The sequence below is a fragment of the Zea mays genome, chromosome 3 (genome assembly GCF_902167145.1).
Source record: "Zea mays cultivar B73 chromosome 3, Zm-B73-REFERENCE-NAM-5.0, whole genome shotgun sequence".
NCBI classification, from domain to species: Eukaryota; Viridiplantae; Streptophyta; class Magnoliopsida; order Poales; family Poaceae; genus Zea; species Zea mays.
In genome coordinates this window covers 203,683,495-203,703,074 of record NC_050098.1, presented here as the reverse complement: position 1 = coordinate 203,703,074, position 19,580 = coordinate 203,683,495, and the positions used below count along the sequence as shown (strand labels likewise).

The 19,580-nt window shown below is 42.2% G+C and overlaps 1 protein-coding gene across 1 annotated transcript; it reads right to left on the bottom strand.

The window, feature by feature from the left end:
- Positions 1-734: 734 nt before the first annotated feature.
- On the bottom strand, positions 735-18,229 carry LOC100191812 (uncharacterized). Its single transcript, NM_001137236.1, has 13 exons — positions 17,871-18,229; positions 16,329-16,379; positions 10,596-10,629; positions 9,807-9,893; positions 9,627-9,678; positions 7,887-8,061; positions 7,603-7,698; positions 3,714-3,774; positions 3,309-3,373; positions 2,517-2,591; positions 2,367-2,442; positions 1,173-1,336; positions 735-1,035 (listed from the first exon to the last, which is right to left on the bottom strand). Exons 1-13 carry the CDS (start codon positions 17,997-17,999, stop codon positions 1,012-1,014), a joined length of 1,089 nt encoding a protein of 362 aa, NP_001130708.1. The 5' UTR covers positions 18,000-18,229; the 3' UTR covers positions 735-1,011.
- Positions 18,230-19,580: the final 1,351 nt, after the last annotated feature.

The window sequence follows — 19,580 nt, the reverse complement described above, 5'->3', positions numbered from 1 at the left end:
GCCCATATTTAGCTAGATTTGAGCGGTTTGGGTTTGGAGTCTTAGATGTTGATCTTATGAACCAGCGAATCATAAACTTAGTAAACTTGTTAGTCCATATGGTTTTGATGGACATCAAACACCAAAACACATATAGAAATATATTAAGACTCGTTTCCCTTTAAAGTGTTTACATCAATTACCAAAAAGAAAGATTGAAAGCATCTAGGTCCTTAATTGTTTTGATGATTAATGACAATACAAGAATATCATGAGTAATACAAATTAAATTTAGATCACGATAACAAAGATTGTTTGGGCAAATTATAGTTTTCATGCCCCTAATTTCGAATTTTATTTTGGTTTTGAAAGGAGAAAAACAAGGTTAAAGATAAACTAGTTCTAAATATCGTTTCGAGTAGAAAGACCCCTAAAATAATTTAGGACTTTGTTTTTTTTCTTTAACAATAGTATAAAAGGGTATGAACTAGTATCTTGACAAGCATTAAAACATTTCACAACTAGTAAAAGTATGTTAGAATTTCTCGATGATTCATAGTACCCGCGGGTAATTAAGGTGACTTTTGGTTACCTCTTAAACTTTAGTAACTTTAGTGAATAAAGTTTAGTCACTTTTAGTCCGTAAAATACCAATCGAAATGACTAAAATAGAGTTTTTAAATAGAATTTCTAGGAACTAAAGTTTAGTACCTAAAATTTAGAAGTGACTAAAAGAACCAAACAGCCCAAAGATCGGTTGAACACATGCCTTCTACGGTAAATTAGATGAAGCGCTAAATAAAACAAGGTACATGTAACCAACGGGATGAGTTTGTTACATCTAAAAGGGTAAAGTAACTGCCAAAGCTATTTACATTTTGTTAATTCTTCAAATATGGCCCCAACCTTCAGTTCTAAATGCATCAGTTAGCGCAATGCCAGCAGACGCCAGTTGTGACCCTGACGTGTTGGTATTAGTCCCAGCACATTAAGCAGAACGTGAGGTATCACTGTCGATGGTTTGTCTTCAGGTTAAATTGGGCTTGACTTGAGGGCCTACATAGAGAGGTTTTTATATATTTAGCAGATCCTAATGCAGTGCCATCAGTGTTTGAGAAGCATGTTCAGCACTAGAATCATGTTCAGCACTAGAATTGAATAATTTCATTTTAAGGATGAAATATCTGGAGTACCTTGTTTGAGGATGTGACAGCTGTCCTCCACTGTGGATCCTGCGTAGTTGATGGTCTTTCCCTGAACAAAGTAACCACCCTCGATTCTACGGATCTTTCAACTACCTGCCGATGAGGCATCTCTCTCATGATCCATAGAACAAATCCTGATGGCACTGACGAGCCTACAAGAAATATACACCAATGATCCAGTAAATAAGCACAGTTGGAAAAGAGAAAACTCAAGAGGTAGTCTAGTCTAGATTTTTAATGTGTAAACAAGCTAACATACACCATGGTTTCTACCTTCATCCTTTCATTTAAAATAATTCTACATTGCACTTCGACATGCACAGCGCAAGTGCACCAAGTACAAATTTTCAAGATATATTCACAACAATAATTTGCATCTACAAACCAAGCAGCATGTCATTTGCTTCGTAAAATACAGCTTGGCAATAAGCTGCAAAGACATGGATAGAGATTCAAATAAACCCAAACACACAAAGGAAAGTGAATTGTAATGCCCTTACAGAAAAATAGTGCCAAGTCCAACACCAAATCACATGAATGCTTGCAGGTGGGACTGGGGATATGGATGCAAGGAAAAAAGGATCTGGCCTAGAAGCGTAAGTACATATACCTGATGAGTGATGACAACAAAATGCATAGAAAACAGTGCTTAATAACAAGAACATCCGCTTTTGAGTATAAACGGCATTGGAAACACAAACTACATTAGTGAAGAGGACTGTAGATGAGACAACAGTTGTCAGGGCCAATGGAGGCCTACGGAGGGGCTGCGGCAGCAGCAACCATGGGCCCTCCAAGGGGGATTAGATAAGGATAGTTAGAGATAAAATTAGAAGATTAGTTGAGATTATTTAGGATATTAGTTGAGATTATCTAGGAAAGTTATCAGTTAGTAGTTTGTTGAGAGTTTTAAGGAGATAAGGATCTCTAGCTAGATAGGAGCGGCCAGCCGGCCTATTTATGTAATCAATGGATGAGAAATAAAATAAGCAAGAATTAGAAGGGAAACTCCCCTCTTGCTCGGCCGTGGGCAGAGGCCCCCCGGCCGGCGCCCTGTGAACAGTACCGAACCACCTCCCCACCAGCAGCTCCGACCATCGAATTCCCTCTCCAATCCCTCACCGATCTAGCGACCATAACAACAGGTGTGTTGTTGCTAGGCATAAAGAAAAATAAAGATACCTATGAAGTAATATATAAACAAAATAACAGCATTGTTGATGATGTCCACATCTGTTGAGTACCAATACAAAAGCACCTGCAACAAAAAATGGAAAATGTAAGTCACCTAAAAATGGACTAAAAACAAATGGATTTAAACAATGAACTTACTGGAACATTAGTCACAAGTGCAAGTATAGCAGAAGACGAGAAACAGATCAGCGAGACAGCAGCTAAACTGGCAACCTGCAGGAAAGAATTGTCAATTTGAATAGAGCATGAGTATGCATATTTTCATAATATTATATCTATACGTTTTTTATGAAAGGACCTCTAGCGTAAAGGTTAAGGCTTCCGAGTAGCAGGTCTCGGCTCCCGGGTTCGATCCCCCTCGGGGGCGAATTTCGGGCTTGGTTAAAAAAATCTCCTCGTGTGCGCTGCCCATTCTTGGGTTACGTCCTATACGCCACCCTTTGGTTGGGCCGTTGTAGAGTGGGCGGTGACAGCCCGCTAGTGATGGGACCAGGGTTCGAGAATTTTCTCGACCAAAACCATGTTTTGGTCTCTTCTTAATATAATACCAGGAGGATGGTCTTTCCCTCCCGGCCGAGTTTTTTTTATATCTATACGTTTTTCATTAGATCCTGCCAATAAATAGCAAAGGTGCTTCACACATATATGTTTATTCTTCAAGAGAATCAATCAACATAATGCTTTCCCTGCTGCAGAGATCATACAGAATAGAAGTCCTTCAGCAATGCATGCTTTTAAAGTTATAATTATTCACAAAAGAGTAACTAAAATCTAGATCCAACCATTCACAAGAAACTTCTAAGTTTAAACATTTTTAAACAATACTCATATGTCAAAAATGAGACCCAAAGGAACAAAATGCTGCATTTTTATCAAAATTCAGAAGTACAAAATGCAAGACACAATAAGAATGGTTCTGGGACGATATACCTTCCACTTCTCAGTTGATACAGTTTCAGAACGAACTTTGCTCATCTTCGAGAATAACACTGCACCTACATGACCGTAGGACCAAAAAGAAAAATCAGAGCAAAATAAAAGTTATAATGCTGAAGCGTCACTCTCAAATTAATGATATCCATGAGTGCAATGCAACTACAGCTAGTGGTGGACAGACGATTTCCCAATTTTGCCAAGGAATAAGATGGGAAAAAAGGATTTGCAACTAGAGTAAAACTCAAATCTACTAGGCTAACACAGATGAATAAGTGGAAGGCAATCTTCGGTTCACAACAAGGCAGTGCATACAAACAGGTGTATAATATTTAAAATTCCTGACTAGCATATAGGACATAATAATGGCACACCATACACATTAATAATATTGATGCTTACCGTAACATGCCAGAGCACCACCAAGTACAATAACTACTACTGAAAATACATCCAAATAAACCTGCAAAATAAAATGTTGGATAACATCTGTAAAGCAATAAATTTGCAAATGAATAAGTTAATGAAAATTCATTGCTGGAATTGTAAAGTCATAAACAAGCGCATAGCGAAACTGTGTATACTTGACAAAGATAAGATACACTAGTCAACATTCATTTCCCAGAAAAGATTGACAGCCTTGAATGGAGATCCCATAATCATAGCATGAACGCATGATAGATATTACAAAGAACATTTTGGTTTTCTCAGTTTTATTCTGAAGAATCTCCCATTCCCTAGAATCGCATAGGTTTAGCAATGCATTAGTTTGAAAAGGAAAATGAAATTTTGCCGTCTAATTAAATAAAATGTACTACAGCCTTCAGGACCTTCGTCAGCGGACCTCTCCGTCACCAAGTACTACCGCTAGATGAAGGGCATGGTGGCCTCCCCTGACACCACAATCGGCTGGTTTAGCGGCCTGGTGGGTGGGATCATTAGTCTCTTGCTAGCTCGTTTAGCACAAAAAACCCTAACCCCTTCTGTTATCACCAACTGGGTTGCTGATTCCAACACCTACCACACCACTTTGGATGCTAGTATACTGATATACTCTCTTTCTTCCACCCACTTCTACCATCTCATCCTTCTTCTATCATTGTGGCCAATGGAAACATTCTCCCGGTCACCTCTATAGGCGATTCGGTCCTTCCAGGGCCCTTTCATCTTTGCAACGTTCTTGTTGCCCCCATATCATTCAGAATCCTTTATTTGTTCGCCAATTTACCACAGATAACTCTCGCCACCCGAAGCCTCCTCCCCCGATGTGATAGCTCTGCACCCTATACACCCTGTGGCAGTGGCAGAGCCAAGGCCCGGCATGCCTGGGCATGTGCCCGGGCTTCGGCGGGCCAGCCCACTAGCCTAGGTAACTGTGACAGCCCACGATCGAACCCTAGGGCTCTGGCCATAGCCGTGTTGCCTCCGTTGCTTCGTATCCTAGTCCTAGCCTCTGCCTCCATCTGCTCGGTTCTCTCCTCTATCTCCGTAGTACACATGGCGCACAGCTTGCCTCTACCTCCGCAGTACGCACGACGCACGCCTCGCCTCGACATCCACGCGGCCAAGCCTCACCGCCAGACGCGCACATCGCCATCTAGCTGGCCAATATCGGGTGTTGTCCGCCATCCGACCTTTGCGCCCCGTCATTCGGCGGTCGCGGGTCGCTTGAGTCGCACGCAACCGGTCAGGGCCTAGCCGCTTGACGCTCGATGAGTTGATGCAGTCTCCCTTCTCCACTCTATGTTTGTGTGCAATTTATTTTTTATTCTTGATCCCATTCTAAAATAGTACAAAACAATACCTAGTTCATGTTTCTGGGCTTCGATTTAAGTCTTTAACTGAACTTTAGAAGCTTATAACGATGCACGGGCTTTGATTCCGAGCTGGCTCCACCAGTGCCCTATGGCTGCCTATGTCCACTCCACCCACTACTTCCGCTACACCACCGACCTCGTCCTCGGCACAACCGCACGCCCTAATTACTACCACTACATCTAGCACTTGCATCGTTGATTGGTCTTTTTGGCCCTCATGTGTTGTCTAAGTTGTGCAGTAGTTCAGTTATTCTTGTACTAGGGGCAGTTCTAAGCATTGATGTCATGACTGTTAGCTAAGTCATCTTGTTCAACTTTCTTTCCCCAACTCCTCATACAATGTGATTTGTGTACCTGTTCTGTTCTCAATGTTTCAAGTTATAAGTATTATCTGGTGGTTCTTGACGATTGCTCTCAATATTTGTGGACTTTTCACTTCCGTTTGAAGTCTGATATGTTTTCGATTCTGATACACTTCTTCGCTTGGGTTTTCACTCAATTTAGTCGCACCATTAAGGGTGTGTTTGGTTCAGCGTCCTCAACCAGATTCGCTGCCAAAAATCTGGAATCTCAACCAAACGGGTACAACAGCAGAATAGATTCCTCTAGTTCAATTTAGAATCACCTCTTACCCTAGATTTTCCATATTCTTGTTATCCATGTTACAAGTTGTCATGCTTTTATAGAATCTATAGTTGACAGTTGTTTTAACCAAACAAATTTTATTTTTTTCATGTTTGTCAGCTCACAGCAGCTTTCTCGCAATCTCATAGCTAGAGTCAGATTTTCAGGAATCTACAGCTAAACCAAACAGACCCTAAGGCCATCCAGTGTGACAACGATCGAGAGTTCGACCATTCTTGGTCGTTTTTCTCCTCCCATAGTGTACAACTCCGGATGTCCTTCCCTAACACTTCTTCCTATAATGGCAAGGCTGAGCATCTAATTCGTACTACTAACAACATCATGTGCTCCATGGCTCCATGCTCTTCCACACCTCCGTTCCTGCTCGCTACTGGGCTGAAAGCCTCCACACCACCTCCTACCTCCTTAATCGCCTTCCTACCAAGGTGATTAGCACTCCCACACCCCGCTTTGCTCTCTTTGGCACCCCTCCATCCTACGACCATCTTCGTGTATTTGGGTGTGCATGTTATCCTAACCTTTCTGCCACCGCTCCCCGTAAACTTGCCTCCCACTCCTCCCGCTATGTCTTCCTTGGTTACTTCCTTGATCACAAGGGGCACCAGTGCCTCAACCTCACCACTCATCTTCTCTTAATCTCTCGTCACGTTGTTTTTGCCGAGACATACTTCCCCTTCTCCTTGTCCCCCTCGAGCTCCACCATCAATTCCACCGCCTATTTGGACTTTCTTCTTCTTGAGATTGACCCCATGGCTCCCTCTGATCAGCCACCTTTGTTTTTTCCACCTACAGGTTCACCTATATTGCTCCTGCATGCAAGTATGCAACATCGGTGCCCCCCCTATGGCCCCTATGCACCTGAAACCCCCGGGCTGTCATGCTGCCCTCGGTCGACCAGTGTGCCTCCCCGGCAGCCCCGATGGCACCGACTTCGACCTCGGCTCCTTCGACCCTGCCCTCCCCGTCGGTCGCCTCCCCAGTGCCCTCGCCAGCCTCAACCCCTACCCGCTACACAGACCCTAAGCATGTCTATCAGCGATGTGCACAAGAAGGTCATTTTAGGGTTTTCATTCCAACACAAACAGCATAAAAATAGGTGCAGTTTAGGCTCTACGATAGGTATTTGCCCATGCTGTAATTATACAGAAAAGTTTAAGAATTCTTCTAATATGCATACTCTAACAATTCTTGAGTTGACTAAAAAGCAAAAAAATCAAGACACGGCATGGACAGAGGTGTGTGAATGCATGAGCATGAGCAGATAGGCAAGAAATACTCCCATTCCAAATTACTCCATCCCAAAAAAATAGGGTGTATAAAGTTTTAGATTTTGTCCCAAAAAACAAGGCATACTACTACTACAATCCTACTGTGGACGCATGTGCCCTTCTCCATTTTCCTACCCAGTGCATGCATGTTTCTTTATATGGCTGGAGACAAGGTGACGCGTGATTATTTGTCCCAGCCGAGTAGACGGGGAAACAAGATTTTTCTCCTTGCATGCACCCAATAGAGCGTAATGTCTGAAACACAATTAAGGCCAAAAATAATTGCCTTCCATTCCATGCAGCATGCGCAGTACCACTTGCTGATCCGTTAAGCAAAAACCCAGGGGCACCGGAGGAAAGATAAGTACTATGAAGAGCTGCATTAATATTCGTGAAAAAATATACGCCTTATTTTTTGGGATGGAGTACAAGATATTTTGGCCTTTTTAGATATGTAGTTTTTCTCCCTTTTTCAGTACAACAATATGAACATTGACTAAAGATATCTGGTATAATGCAACAGAGAAACCCAGCACGGTGATGTGGTTAAATTCTGTGTACCCTTTTCAGTAGAGAAGAATCGATAGGATTGTCTCCTCTACCAACCCATATGAGGATGGCAAAGGCAAGCATAACAACAAATGACAGTAGAAGCACCTGCAGGTTAAAATGTGTAGCTAAGTATTAGCTGTGGTAAATCTAGAAGCGTCAAATGATTAAAGATGACAAAAAAAGCTCCATGAACTAAGGCGTAATGCATAAATAAGTAGAGATCCAAGTAAAAGGTATATCTGCAAAGACCATGATTATGCAATCAGTAACTCATAATGATGGGGGAAACTTGCCAAAATCACAAATTTTTGCCGGCTTCCAAGCTGTATTCCTGGGCAACACCTCTGACGGATATTAACAGGATGAATGCCAGGTTTCGCTTTTGTTCTGTCTAGTAAAGCTTCATGGTGACTCTGACTCCTTCCATCTTCTTCGTCTTCATCATTTGTCTGATGACACAGGTCAACCCTGTAACATCATAATTTTGAGAAATATAAAGCTAATTAGCTAAATAAAAAAGGCATTCACAACTCAAGAGAACCCCCAAAAAATGACAGGTATGTACCACCAATCCATCACAGCAAAGTTTGACCATTGAGAGAAAACAAGGAAAACCTAAAAGGGTCTGAGGCTCTGAGCAATATTACAAGCATAGAGCCTCTGTTTTAAAGGTGTCACCTAGGTGTCCAAGCGAATGTGGCACACCTTGGATATCTAATTAAGCCTCGCCTAAGTGTCACCTAGATGATAAGGTGTACCCAGCTCACCTTGTTGCTTTCAAAACCTAGCAGCGTGATCTCTGGAGGCACTAAAATATAATAGTTACAGTTATATTGGCATGTGCCAATGCACGACAGAGTTATCCAATTATCAGTTATCCACTGATGCTAGTAAGGATCTAGTTCGAGTTTCTTTTGGGGGGGGGGGGAGTCTGGCTACATGCCAGCCATATGAAAGAACTACATCTACAAGAGAGTGCTCGGTGTATTAACACTTCAACCACAGTCGCAGGAAATGTGGTATGCAGTGTGGCTCCCTGTCCCGGTTCCAGATCAGGGTTAGGTACGAAGCCGATCGCAAGCTGGGTCGATGCTTGGGACATCGTCCCGAAGGCCGTTGGATCATTGAGAAGCATAAGAGCTTCATCATTGCCATCGTCAAACTGCCGGATCATTGAGAAGCATAAGAGCTTCATCATTGCCATCGTCAAACTGCCGCATCTAGCTTTGTGGATGTGGGAGATATCCTGTGATCTTCCACCGTCAACTGCATCCTCGGAGGCTCAGATGGTGCCTGTAAGTGTTGGAGACACTGTGCGGCGCTGGGCTGGCTGGCCAGGCACCAGAGGTGTGCGTGACGCTAGAGCTGAGCGCTGGAGGCTGGCAGTGGCGCGTGCGACTGTGCCTCTGATGTATGTCCATAGGATGAGAGTTGGACTGTTGGAGACCTAGTGCGTTGGTCAAATGGACCAGGGGCCTGCAGCCCAGACGGTGCAGCGAGAATAGATCCAGGTTCTTTTTATCATATCTATACAATCTAAAGTTACATAGCAAAGGTTTGCCTATGAATATAGACGGTGCAGCGAGAATAGATCCAGCGACTGCTCCTCTATATATATGCGCATGTATTCCCCATTCTGATTATCAATATAGACAGCAACCATATTACTATCACATCTTATACCTGTGATTGATTTATGAATTATTTTGTTGTATCTAATATCTATAAAAAGGTTTGCCTATGAACTCAAATATCTCAGGATCATGATCCTCGTTCCAGAGCTACGTTCTAGGTATATCGGCCCAAATATAGAGATCATGTTCCTCTGTCCACGCTTCGCATAAACGACTGGCGACAGGCGTCGCCGTGGGGCATCAATGACTCTCCGCTAACATCAAGCATAAAGCACAACTACACATGCACTGGGACCCCAAAAGTCATCTTTATGATGTGCATTTTAAGTCTTAACAAAGCTACATGCATATCAATTAATCATGACTACTAGACACCAAAATAATTGTTCAGTAAATTACCAGAATGACAGTAGCAAGAGGAAAGAAGCAAGAAGCAATATCTGTGGACTAGCTGCACAATAATGAGAAATGATTTCTTAGATATGGTCAGGAAATAATGGATGAGAAAAGGACTATTGACAGAAGAGAACAATGAAAGAACTATAGTTAATGTAAATCCATACTCTCTGGAAAACATACCCATGAGAACAAATCCACATCCATGTACCCAGCAAATCCATCTCTGACAAGTAGCAATGATGGTAGACACGAAATATACTAGGAATACTATCACAGGAAAACAGAAAATTACTCAAGTTAGTAGTAATGATGGAACACATGAAAATATGCTAGAAAGACTGACATTAAATAGGGGGGGAGTAGTTTGCATTTGTTCTGCTTCATTTCTAGATCTACTATGAGTACTTCATATTGAAAATTTGTTACTGAAAACCCTCTGTGGGAACTAGAAACTGCGACAACTATATTCAAGGATACTCTGATAGACTGAAACTAATAGGATGTCTAAAATAAACTGTGCTTGTTTAAAAAGTTAAAAGTCAGTTCAAATACAATTCAACGTCGATTGAGAGTCATCAACAATCGGATTATTTTGCATGTACCACACCTAACTAAAGAAAGGTGTAAAAAAGCTGCAAGATACATGAGGAAGACAAAAAAAGTGGGAATTCGCGTACATTTCATAAACGTTCCAAAACTAGGTTATACAAAGTTATGTTCTTATGCACATATTTCCTGAATGTTGTAATAGTGTTACATTCCATTTAAAAAGGGTACTTCTATTGTAACTTAATAACCTAGCCTAGTAACTAAACGGCATTAACCAGAACTTGAATAGTAATTAACCAAACAAAGACAATCACTAAATATGAGTATGCAGATTCCCAATGTACAACCAAGGAAAACAGTAACCTTAGGTACAAAAGAAGAGAGAAACAAAAGAGTTCGTTGGACTAATGTGTGTCTCACCTATGTTTGATAGACCAATCATAAAATGGAATATCTGCAAGAGATTAGGAATATATCATTTAAGGATATGCCAGTTAAGCTCATAGGTCAAAAGGAAACAAATGCCAAGAACTGATTAGCATGATTTATATCATAATAATTTAACTCCAATCCAAAACCCAACAACCCAAGTATTGATGTAAACATGCCATATTGAAAGAAAACTTTTGGTTGTGGCTTTCAAAGCAGACTTGAACGATACAATGTTACTGCCAGATGATAGCATAAAGCGATAATGCAATATTCATATCATTATACTTCAACAGTGACATGTTTATAGGTCAATGTTACTGTTATGATCGGAAAGGCCAGGGCCCAGCCAACCGATCCCAATAAGGAATCAGTTTAGTATTAGATAAGGCAGATCAGATTAGGGAGAAGAAATAGGAGATCTAGTTAGAGATAGATTGGATAAGTGTTGGAGTAAAAATAGGATTAGATAAGGCAGATCAGGGAGAAGAAATAGGAGATCTAGTTAGAGATAGATTGGATAAGTATTGGAGTAAAAATTGGAGATCCGGTTATGAACCGGTCTTAGCAGAAGAAAGGCATCTATATATAAAGGGCACGACTAATATGCAAGCAGGTACTAGGTGCAAGCAGGCAAGCAGACATTTTGATCCGTTAGATAAAGATCCAACGGTATGTCATATTTAGCACTTGAACCCTTCCACCACCACCTGGTATAGCTTTATAAAAAAAACCTAACAAACCACAATTCTATTTACCGTTGGATACAGATCTAACGGGCTAAAAAGTCTGCTTACACGCTTGCACCTAGTACCTGATTGCATATTAGTCGTTGCCATCTAAAGTCTTGAAAGACGCAAGGTTTTGGAGGCCCTCTCCGCACTCCGCGCGTACTTGGGCTGCCGTTGGGCCGACGCGTGGATAGCAGCTCTCGGACCCGACAATTTTTGTTGGATTAGACAGAACGAAACAACTTGCGTCCGTGTTTCTGCCTCCACCTCCCCGCTCTCCGTTTTTCTCTCCTCGTCGCGTCATCGCCCTCCCTGGCAACAAGAACCACAGCACTGTCGCCCTCCCTGGCAGGAAACGTTGCGCCTTCGGCCTTCGCCTCCCAGGCGGGAAACGCCGCGCCATCCGCTGGCTCCCTTCTTCCTCGTTGCCGTCGTCTACGACCCCACCTCCAACCCCTTCGCCTCCAGGGTCCACCTTCTCCCCCTCTCTGACCTTGCCTCCCGGCTTGCGGTGGGCTGTGGTGAAACAGCGTCGGGGTTGAGGGGAGCACCGAGGGAGGTTGCGGTCCACCACGAAGGACAGGAGGCGGCGGATCCACCGGCGTCACTCAGCGCAAGCGTCTTCCTGGAGGAGTTGACCGGCTCGCGCTCTACATCGTCGTTGGACCCACTCCACGACGCTCCAAGCCGAGCACGGGCTGCTAGCATCCTCGTACACGCGTTACGACCCATAGCCTCGGATCTAAAGCTTAAACGGCGACGGACTCGATCTTGTTTCTCTCACAGCTCGATCTGGCGGGACCACCTCCGTCCATGCAGGTATACGTCTTTGACATGCTTCCAGCCTGGTGCACACAAGTGCAAATGTTGTTATTAAAGTTTGCCAGGTGCACTCTGGGTCTGTATATAGGTTTAGGGTTACATATTTCATCGAGAGGCGCCATAATCCTTCTCATACTGAAGATCCTGGTGCAATCGAACTGGTGATTTCGATTTGGTGGACACATGCTCTCTAGGTCTGGTTAGGGGGAATTGGAATGTTTTTGGTCGATGGAATCACCAAATCCCACTGATTGAAGAAAGTTCCACATTTTTTCAAATGTTGTAGAATAAATTAACATGTGTTACCCATTTTTCCATCAGTGCACATACATTGCATTGAGTAAAATAGGTTAGTAGTTTTTGTTTGTACTATCTGTTTTCTTATCATATTGTAATGCTCACTTTTTACCACCAGGGTCTCTGTCCTGTAATCTAAGTTTGAGACTTCAAAAAAACTATATGTACATTATTCTGAAATAACTTGAGCATGTATTTGTCAGTCCTACAGCCAGTGCAACTTGTACAGAAAACCATACATTACTTGGTCAGTCAGAAAACTATTATTGTTAGAAAAATATAGCCAGAATACTCTGTCCTCTGGTCTTGGCCTTCCAGTGCTTAGTTTGTATTGATCATAATTTGAGGCAGTAGCGATTTGAACGTAAGGAATATCTTCTAACATATAAATTCAGTTTCAACAGCAGTGTAGAAATATTTGATGACTCCTCTACAACAGCTTCAATCACATAATGTGAAATTGATGTTTATTTTTCCTTTGTTCAGTTTGATTACGACTACATCTGCTTGTTTATGCTATCGACCTGACCTTTCTTAGTTACATGTTGTCTTATTTATGATAGGCTAATTCCCAATTAAATGGCTCAGGAAATAAACTGAACAATACGCCCATATACGACTCCTTGCTAGAGACCTGATCGCACGGTCCTAGCGTCCTGCGGTAAGCAGTGGTGGAGTTGCATAGGAACCACTGAATTCAGCTGAAGTGTTGCGTGGTGTACCATGCATCATATATCAATTAGGAACAAGCACCAAGAATTGCATAAAGAATATAAAACATCTTACCATCATATTCTGTGCATCATCAGTTGCTGCTCATCCAGGCAAAGATAATCAAATTCCCAGGCAATATAAAATAGTCAATAAACACTACTGACAAGTTTTGCAGCGACATGTAAAGATGACAAACATTACCATCTTCTTCACCAAGGATCAGACTGAAAATACCCTCAACCCAAATAAATTAAGGAAATACCTATCAATAACAGCAGACGTTGGAGAGTTTCCAAACTATCCTATAAACTGTCTCCCCGCTTTTCATTCCAAATATTGTTGGTGTAGTTACTTTCTAGAGTAACATTGTTTTTCCTTATATTTTCAGCGCTTATGGCAGTGTCCAAGCCCATTTTTAAAGTTCATAGTTTATTCTAATTAATGGAATCGGATTAAAACACTGTTCTAGCTGAATGAAAAAGGAGAGCATTGCAATAAATTAATGCCAGAAGTTTCTTGATAAAACCTGACATCTTCAAAATCGTTTTTTAGAAATCATGTACGCAACTCATTTTCTCTACAGGTTACTGAAGCATTGTGTCTCTTTGGAAATTTGGTAAAAGGGGTGCATCAGAGACTGTATTGATACCTTAAGTAACAAGGAATCTAGACTATATGCACAGAAAACTATTATTACTTTCACCCAAAAAACACTGCAGCATGTTTGCAAAGAACTGTTATGTACTGGAGTTTCATAAATCAGCCATTACTATTGTTTATTTAGTTTTTATATCTTACATAAAAAAAACTCTTTCCCCTAACAGGTCCGGTGAAGCTGACGTTTTGTCACGAATCCGGGGATGTTGTGCTTTTGTGTTCGCAAGAACTATGTAGTGCATATGTGTTTATCTCCTCCTAGGTTTTGTCCTGGATAAGGAAACACCGTGTTTTTGTGTTCATCGCGACAATGCGAGGGATGTATGTTGATCTGTCTGTAGCTTAGTCTCTATAATTATGCTTGTCTTATGAAACCAAAATATCCTATTGATGCCTCATATAAGCTGAGCCTTTGGTGGTAGCATCTGGAACCTGGATCAATATGTCCTATCCTGCTTTTGGATGTGTACAATATGGATGCACAGATTAATAAAGGGTTGCTATGTAAAACAAGCGCTACACTTCTATTATAGTGTGCATGTATATATGTGCCCCGAGTTATGTTTTTATTGCACTTCATTTTGTTTGCGGTCTAATTGCTATAGCAAATGAAGGTTTTTTCTGTAGTTCCAATTTGATATGCATTATTATGTTCAGTCTCTCTATGTGTTTGGTCTGCTCATTGCTTTATTGCTCTGCCTGTCTCGCACTAATCAGTTGTGGATTACTGGATTGTGCTAAATAATTTATCTAATCCTCTGCTGAATTTGAATATGACATGTACAATTGCTCGCTCCTGTTTTACTCTTTGTTGGATAGGGCGCCCGAAGGGGCGCCGCCTGATCTAGTATATAAATGGCCTAGTTTGTACCTAGGGAAACTAAACAGAAGCAACATATTTGTTGCCGCATCCTTTCCGCTCCAGCGCACTAATCGGCGACCTTCTGTTGTGGGTTTTTCATGGTCATGAGTGCAGTTGGTCATAATATCATTGTACTTCTAGCTATCCTAGAGTGTGTGTGGGTGTGTGGGTTTGTTTGGCTTTGTATGAGGTTTTCTATTCTCACCTTTTTCCTCTTAATATAATGATATGCAGCTCTCCTGCGTTTTCGAAAAAAAAACATATTTGTTGCCGGCTTCCCTTAGAGAGCTGGGAGTCCTAGCCGCCACCGCTTCCTCCTCTCGCTGGCAGCCTAACCCCGTGAACAGTTCCTGCGGTACTGTAGCACGGCACTGTAGCGCCATCTCTTGCTCTATCTCTCGCCGGCAGCCACGGCATCTTCAAACCATACCCAGCCACGCCCTACAGCGTCTCATCCCTATAACCTACGCCGCCTCCCTGGTAGGGACTCCAATCCTATCCGTTACCATCCCTAAAAATACTTTTTGGTTAACATTTCCAAAATTTATTGTCTCCATAACAAAGATAAAACTTTGACTTAAAACAAAACTAAACCTCTTGCTATGGGATAAAAGAGGCTAATGGGAATTTGATTTCAAAGTTCATGACATCAAATGATTCGCTTAAGCCACATTCAAAGTTACGGGGACAAATAAGAATCTATTGTTGATAGAGACATTATTCAGTACAACTGCAGCCTAAAACAACATACCAGAAAGGTGGACTTATAGGGGAATGGTGGTTATGTTTGGATCATTGGCGCAGGGACAGAGGATAGATAAGACTATTAAAATGCAAATTCTTTGTCTGGTTGGCTGTCAAAAATCGTTGTTGGACGGCGGACCGGCTCGCTAAACGAGGGCTGATCTGCCTCACCCTGCTGCTTGTCCTTTGTGTGACCAGGCTGAGGAGACTATCCAACACTGTTTGGTCTCCTATGTCTTTGCTAGAGAAGTTTGGTTTCTGTTATTCACCAAACTGAGGCTTCCTACTTTGTCGCCCCAATCTAGTGACAAGTTCCTATACTGGTGGAGTAGAGCCGTTAAAGCAGTTTCAAAGGAGCTGAGGAAAGGCCTTAACACCCTCATCCCGTTCTGTTTTATCTCTCTTCTTAATGAAATGACCCACAGACCTTCTACGACGTTCTAAAAAAACTTGGGCCATGGCCACCCCTAGGTTCTTAAATTTTCTTATTTGAACATACAATAATGTATGGATAATTTGGTTCACGCATCATTAGTGCCCCCTAATTCATGGATGTCCCCCCACAATGTTGTCAAAGCTCCGCCGCTGCATTGGCGCGTCTTGCCTAGCTAGGCCAGGTCAAAGTAGCTCATACTGGAAAAGCCTCCAAAAGCAATAATTCTTTTTTGGCTGCTCAGAGCTGCAGCACCAAAGCACACGATCTTTCATATAACCACACGCATGTAGATGATGGAGAACCAATTCGGCTTGCCTGGCAGAGCAAGTCGTTTCTTGCCGATGTAGGCTAGCTAGTATTCAACCAATACCAAATGCATGTTTTGGCTAGACCAGGCTAGGCTACACATTGCCTGAGATGCAAACACTGAGACACACCTAGCACTTAGAAACTTTAGGTACCTTTTGCCGAGTCCATCCTTGTAGCTGGTTGTGCCTATGAATCCTTGCTAACTGAATGTTACAAACACAGTAATCATCAGCAACTTGTTTGAGAGGGAGATATTAAATAAAAAATTTAAGTTCATGTGCAAGGCAACAGGGCAGAAATAGCAATCAACCGCCATGTCAGCTATCAACCGAACTACTGACCGCACAATTGACCATCGTCAACTCTTATCTGGCGCAACGCTCCAGTGCACAGTCTTTACTGTCAGTCTAAGCCATCTCAGTCTCACGTCTGCTTTCCTTTTACAGACTTTTATTTGGAATGAAACAAGTTGTTTTATTAAAATATAAAAAAATCTGATTGCATAATTAAGCAAATAAAATTTACATAATTCATAAAAACAATTAAAATATAAATACTTTAAATAAAACTAAATCATAATTCATAAATAAAATTGGATAGCTTAAACATAAAAATAAAAATATGAAATTCATAAATAAATCTAATTCATGAGCCGTAATATAGGATTTTTATTTTATTTTTTTGAATTTTTAAATTTTGTTGACTTTAAATAGTTCAAAACAGCTAGCTGATGTGATGTACGCGTAGACCAATCAGAACACATGGTCGTTACCAACCCGTTCGAGTCGGTACCGACCAGACCGTCTAGCACGTGGGTCGGTACCAACCGAAGCGACCAATTGGCAGGTCGGTCCACCGACCTGCCCGTCGAACCAACCGGCATAGGGGCCGGGTCGGTACCAACCGGCATAGGGGCCGGGCGGTACCAACCGGCATAATACTAGCTCCAACAAGGAGCTCTAAAGGGTCCTGTACCCTAAATTTAGAGAACGATGACGTCCTCTACTCCCTCCAGCAACGTCCTCTAAACGGTCCTCTAAATTTAGAGAACGCTGCTGAATCCTCTATATGTAGAGTTTCTCTAAACGGTTCTCTATCTATTTGAATACTTTAAACAACCGGTTTAATAAAACTAAAATATGTACAATACATTTGAGAGTATGACAAATACGTATGTACAAAAATTAAAAAATTAAAAATGTCTTTAATATAGGTATTTATATATAGAGGACGTGATTTAGAGGACGTTGTTGGAGAGAAAGTAGATATAGGAGATGGAATCTTTTAGAGAAGACTGTAAAGGACAGATATAGAGGATGTATATAGAGGACGTTGCTGGAGACAGTCTAAGGGCCGACACGGTCTCTACCGACCAACCGCGCCGCCACGTCACCAGTTAGTACCGGCGTGCATTGGACCCAGCATCCCAGTCTAACACCAAACCAAAACTCTGGTGGGCAAGTATCATCTCAGAATATCTATATGAAGAGAGAAACAGCAACTAACGTAGCCAGCATGTCGTACTGAAACAAGCAAAATTATCAGGAAACAGGCATAGATACCACATGCTTAATCAGTCCTTATCCCAATTCGCCATCTAACACATCCACATCCACATCATTCCTCTACTTCGTAGCTCCGTCATTAATATTAAGGGGAACGAAAACACGTGACATCAGATCGAACCAACCCACCTGCACGAAGGCCGCGGTCGCAATGGCGCCGTCCAGGACAGCCAGCGCGCCTTCAGCCGCTACAATCGGCAGGGGCAGGCAGCCCCCGCCATCACCGGCGGCGGCAGGGAAGGGCCCGTAGCGGCCCATGCCGGCGGGCGGGCGGGCGAGGGGCAGTATCGAGGAGAAGGATTAGGGGCCGGACAGGCGTCGCATCTCGCGGCCAGCCGGGAGGTCCGGAGCGGTAGGGTTTGATGCAGCCTCCAGGCAGGAGCGGAAGCGGAGGCCAAGGAGAGGAGAGAGCGGGAGCGGAGGCGGAGGACGAGGCTGAGAATTGACTGGAGAAGCGAGGCTGGGCACTTGGGCAGGCAACACCTGTTGGTTTGGAAAGACCGAGATCACGAATCGATGTATAGTGGGTACTGTACACGGGCGCTCACAATCCCGTCACGCCAGAAAAAAAAATGGAGGATTAAAAATTAGTGCTTAGAAACCAAACATCCCCTACATTACCAAACAGGATTATATTGTTACCATTACTTTACAAATATAGATAGAGGAGTCATCGATCCAAATACAATTGTTTTCTAAAAGATAAACTTATCTTACCGGTTTGAATCTACTAGCTAAAACAAAATGACTAAAGTTTAATCACTTAAAATAGATAAAGATCGGAAGAGCTAAAATGACTAAAATAATGAAAAATACCAATTTAATCACTTTTAGTTATTTATGTTTGAATCTTTAGCTCCTAAGTGTGACTAAACTTTAAGGGACGTTTAGCAGAGCTTCCACAGCTCCGCTTCTAGCGAGAATCACTCTCGTAAAGTCAAACGGTAACAAACTGAACTTTTCCATAGTGGGAGTGGAGTGAACCTAGTCTCTATTAGTCATTTTTGCTTTAGCTCCTAAGAAACAAACATGTTCTTAATACAGTTTTCCCTCTGTTCCAAAATATAATTCATTTTAGACTAATCACATATTCATTAAGTAACGTATGATTGTAGTTTCCATGTATGTCTATATTCATTATAATTTGAATGAATGTGGACGGAAAAAATGTCTAGAAAAAACTATATTTTGGGACGAATGGGTAGTTTATTTGGTTTGTAATTTCACATTTCACCACCTTCCAAAAATTAGATATAAGTCTATCCCAAATTTATAGGATGAGGGTGGAATTTCATATTCCACCACTTTCCAAACTTTAGATATAAAGCCTAGTATCGGAGAAAAGATCTCTAGGCTCCTGGGTAGGGCTGGAAACGAGCCGAGACGAGCTCGGCTCGGCTCGGTGTGGCTCGTTAAGTACACGAGTCGAGCTCGGCTCGGCTCGCTCGTTCAGCGAGCTAGAAATTCAGGCTCGGCTCGACTGTGGCTCGCGAGCTGGCTCGAACCGGCTCGCGAGCCGGAACTGTTTTATGCCCAGAAGTTCAGGATGCAGGGGAAAAAAGCTAATATAATCCATTATAGAACAATTGATGATTCATCAACATAGTATAAACATGAAACAAGTTCAGTTCAACTTGATACTTGCATTTGTTCATCCAAATAAATATATAAGTATGGCAGATTGGCAGTCATCCAACAGAAGTAGGCTAAATATATATAAGTATGGCAGTCATCCAACAACAGCATTACAGCAAGCAAGGCGTCAACGTCAAGTGCAGAACAGCAGAAAACCATGCAAAAGTACAGACTACAAGTCTCCAGGCTCCAGCGGTCCAGCCT

What these genes read in the sequence shown, in the direction of transcription:
- LOC100191812 (NM_001137236.1), bottom strand. Translation starts at nt 17,999, where the DNA reads ATGGGCCGCTACGGGCCCTTCCCTGCCGCCGCCGGTGATGGCGGGGGC. An exon ending in AAGGATGGACTCGGCAAAAG is followed by an intron (nt 10,630 to 16,328) that starts GTACCTAAAGTT and finishes AATCTCTTGCAG; the next exon opens with ATATTCCATTTTATGATTGG. An exon ending in TATCAACTGAGAAGTGGAAG is followed by an intron (nt 2,592 to 3,308) that starts GTATATCGTCCC and finishes TCTTTCCTGCAG; the next exon opens with GTTGCCAGTTTAGCTGCTGT.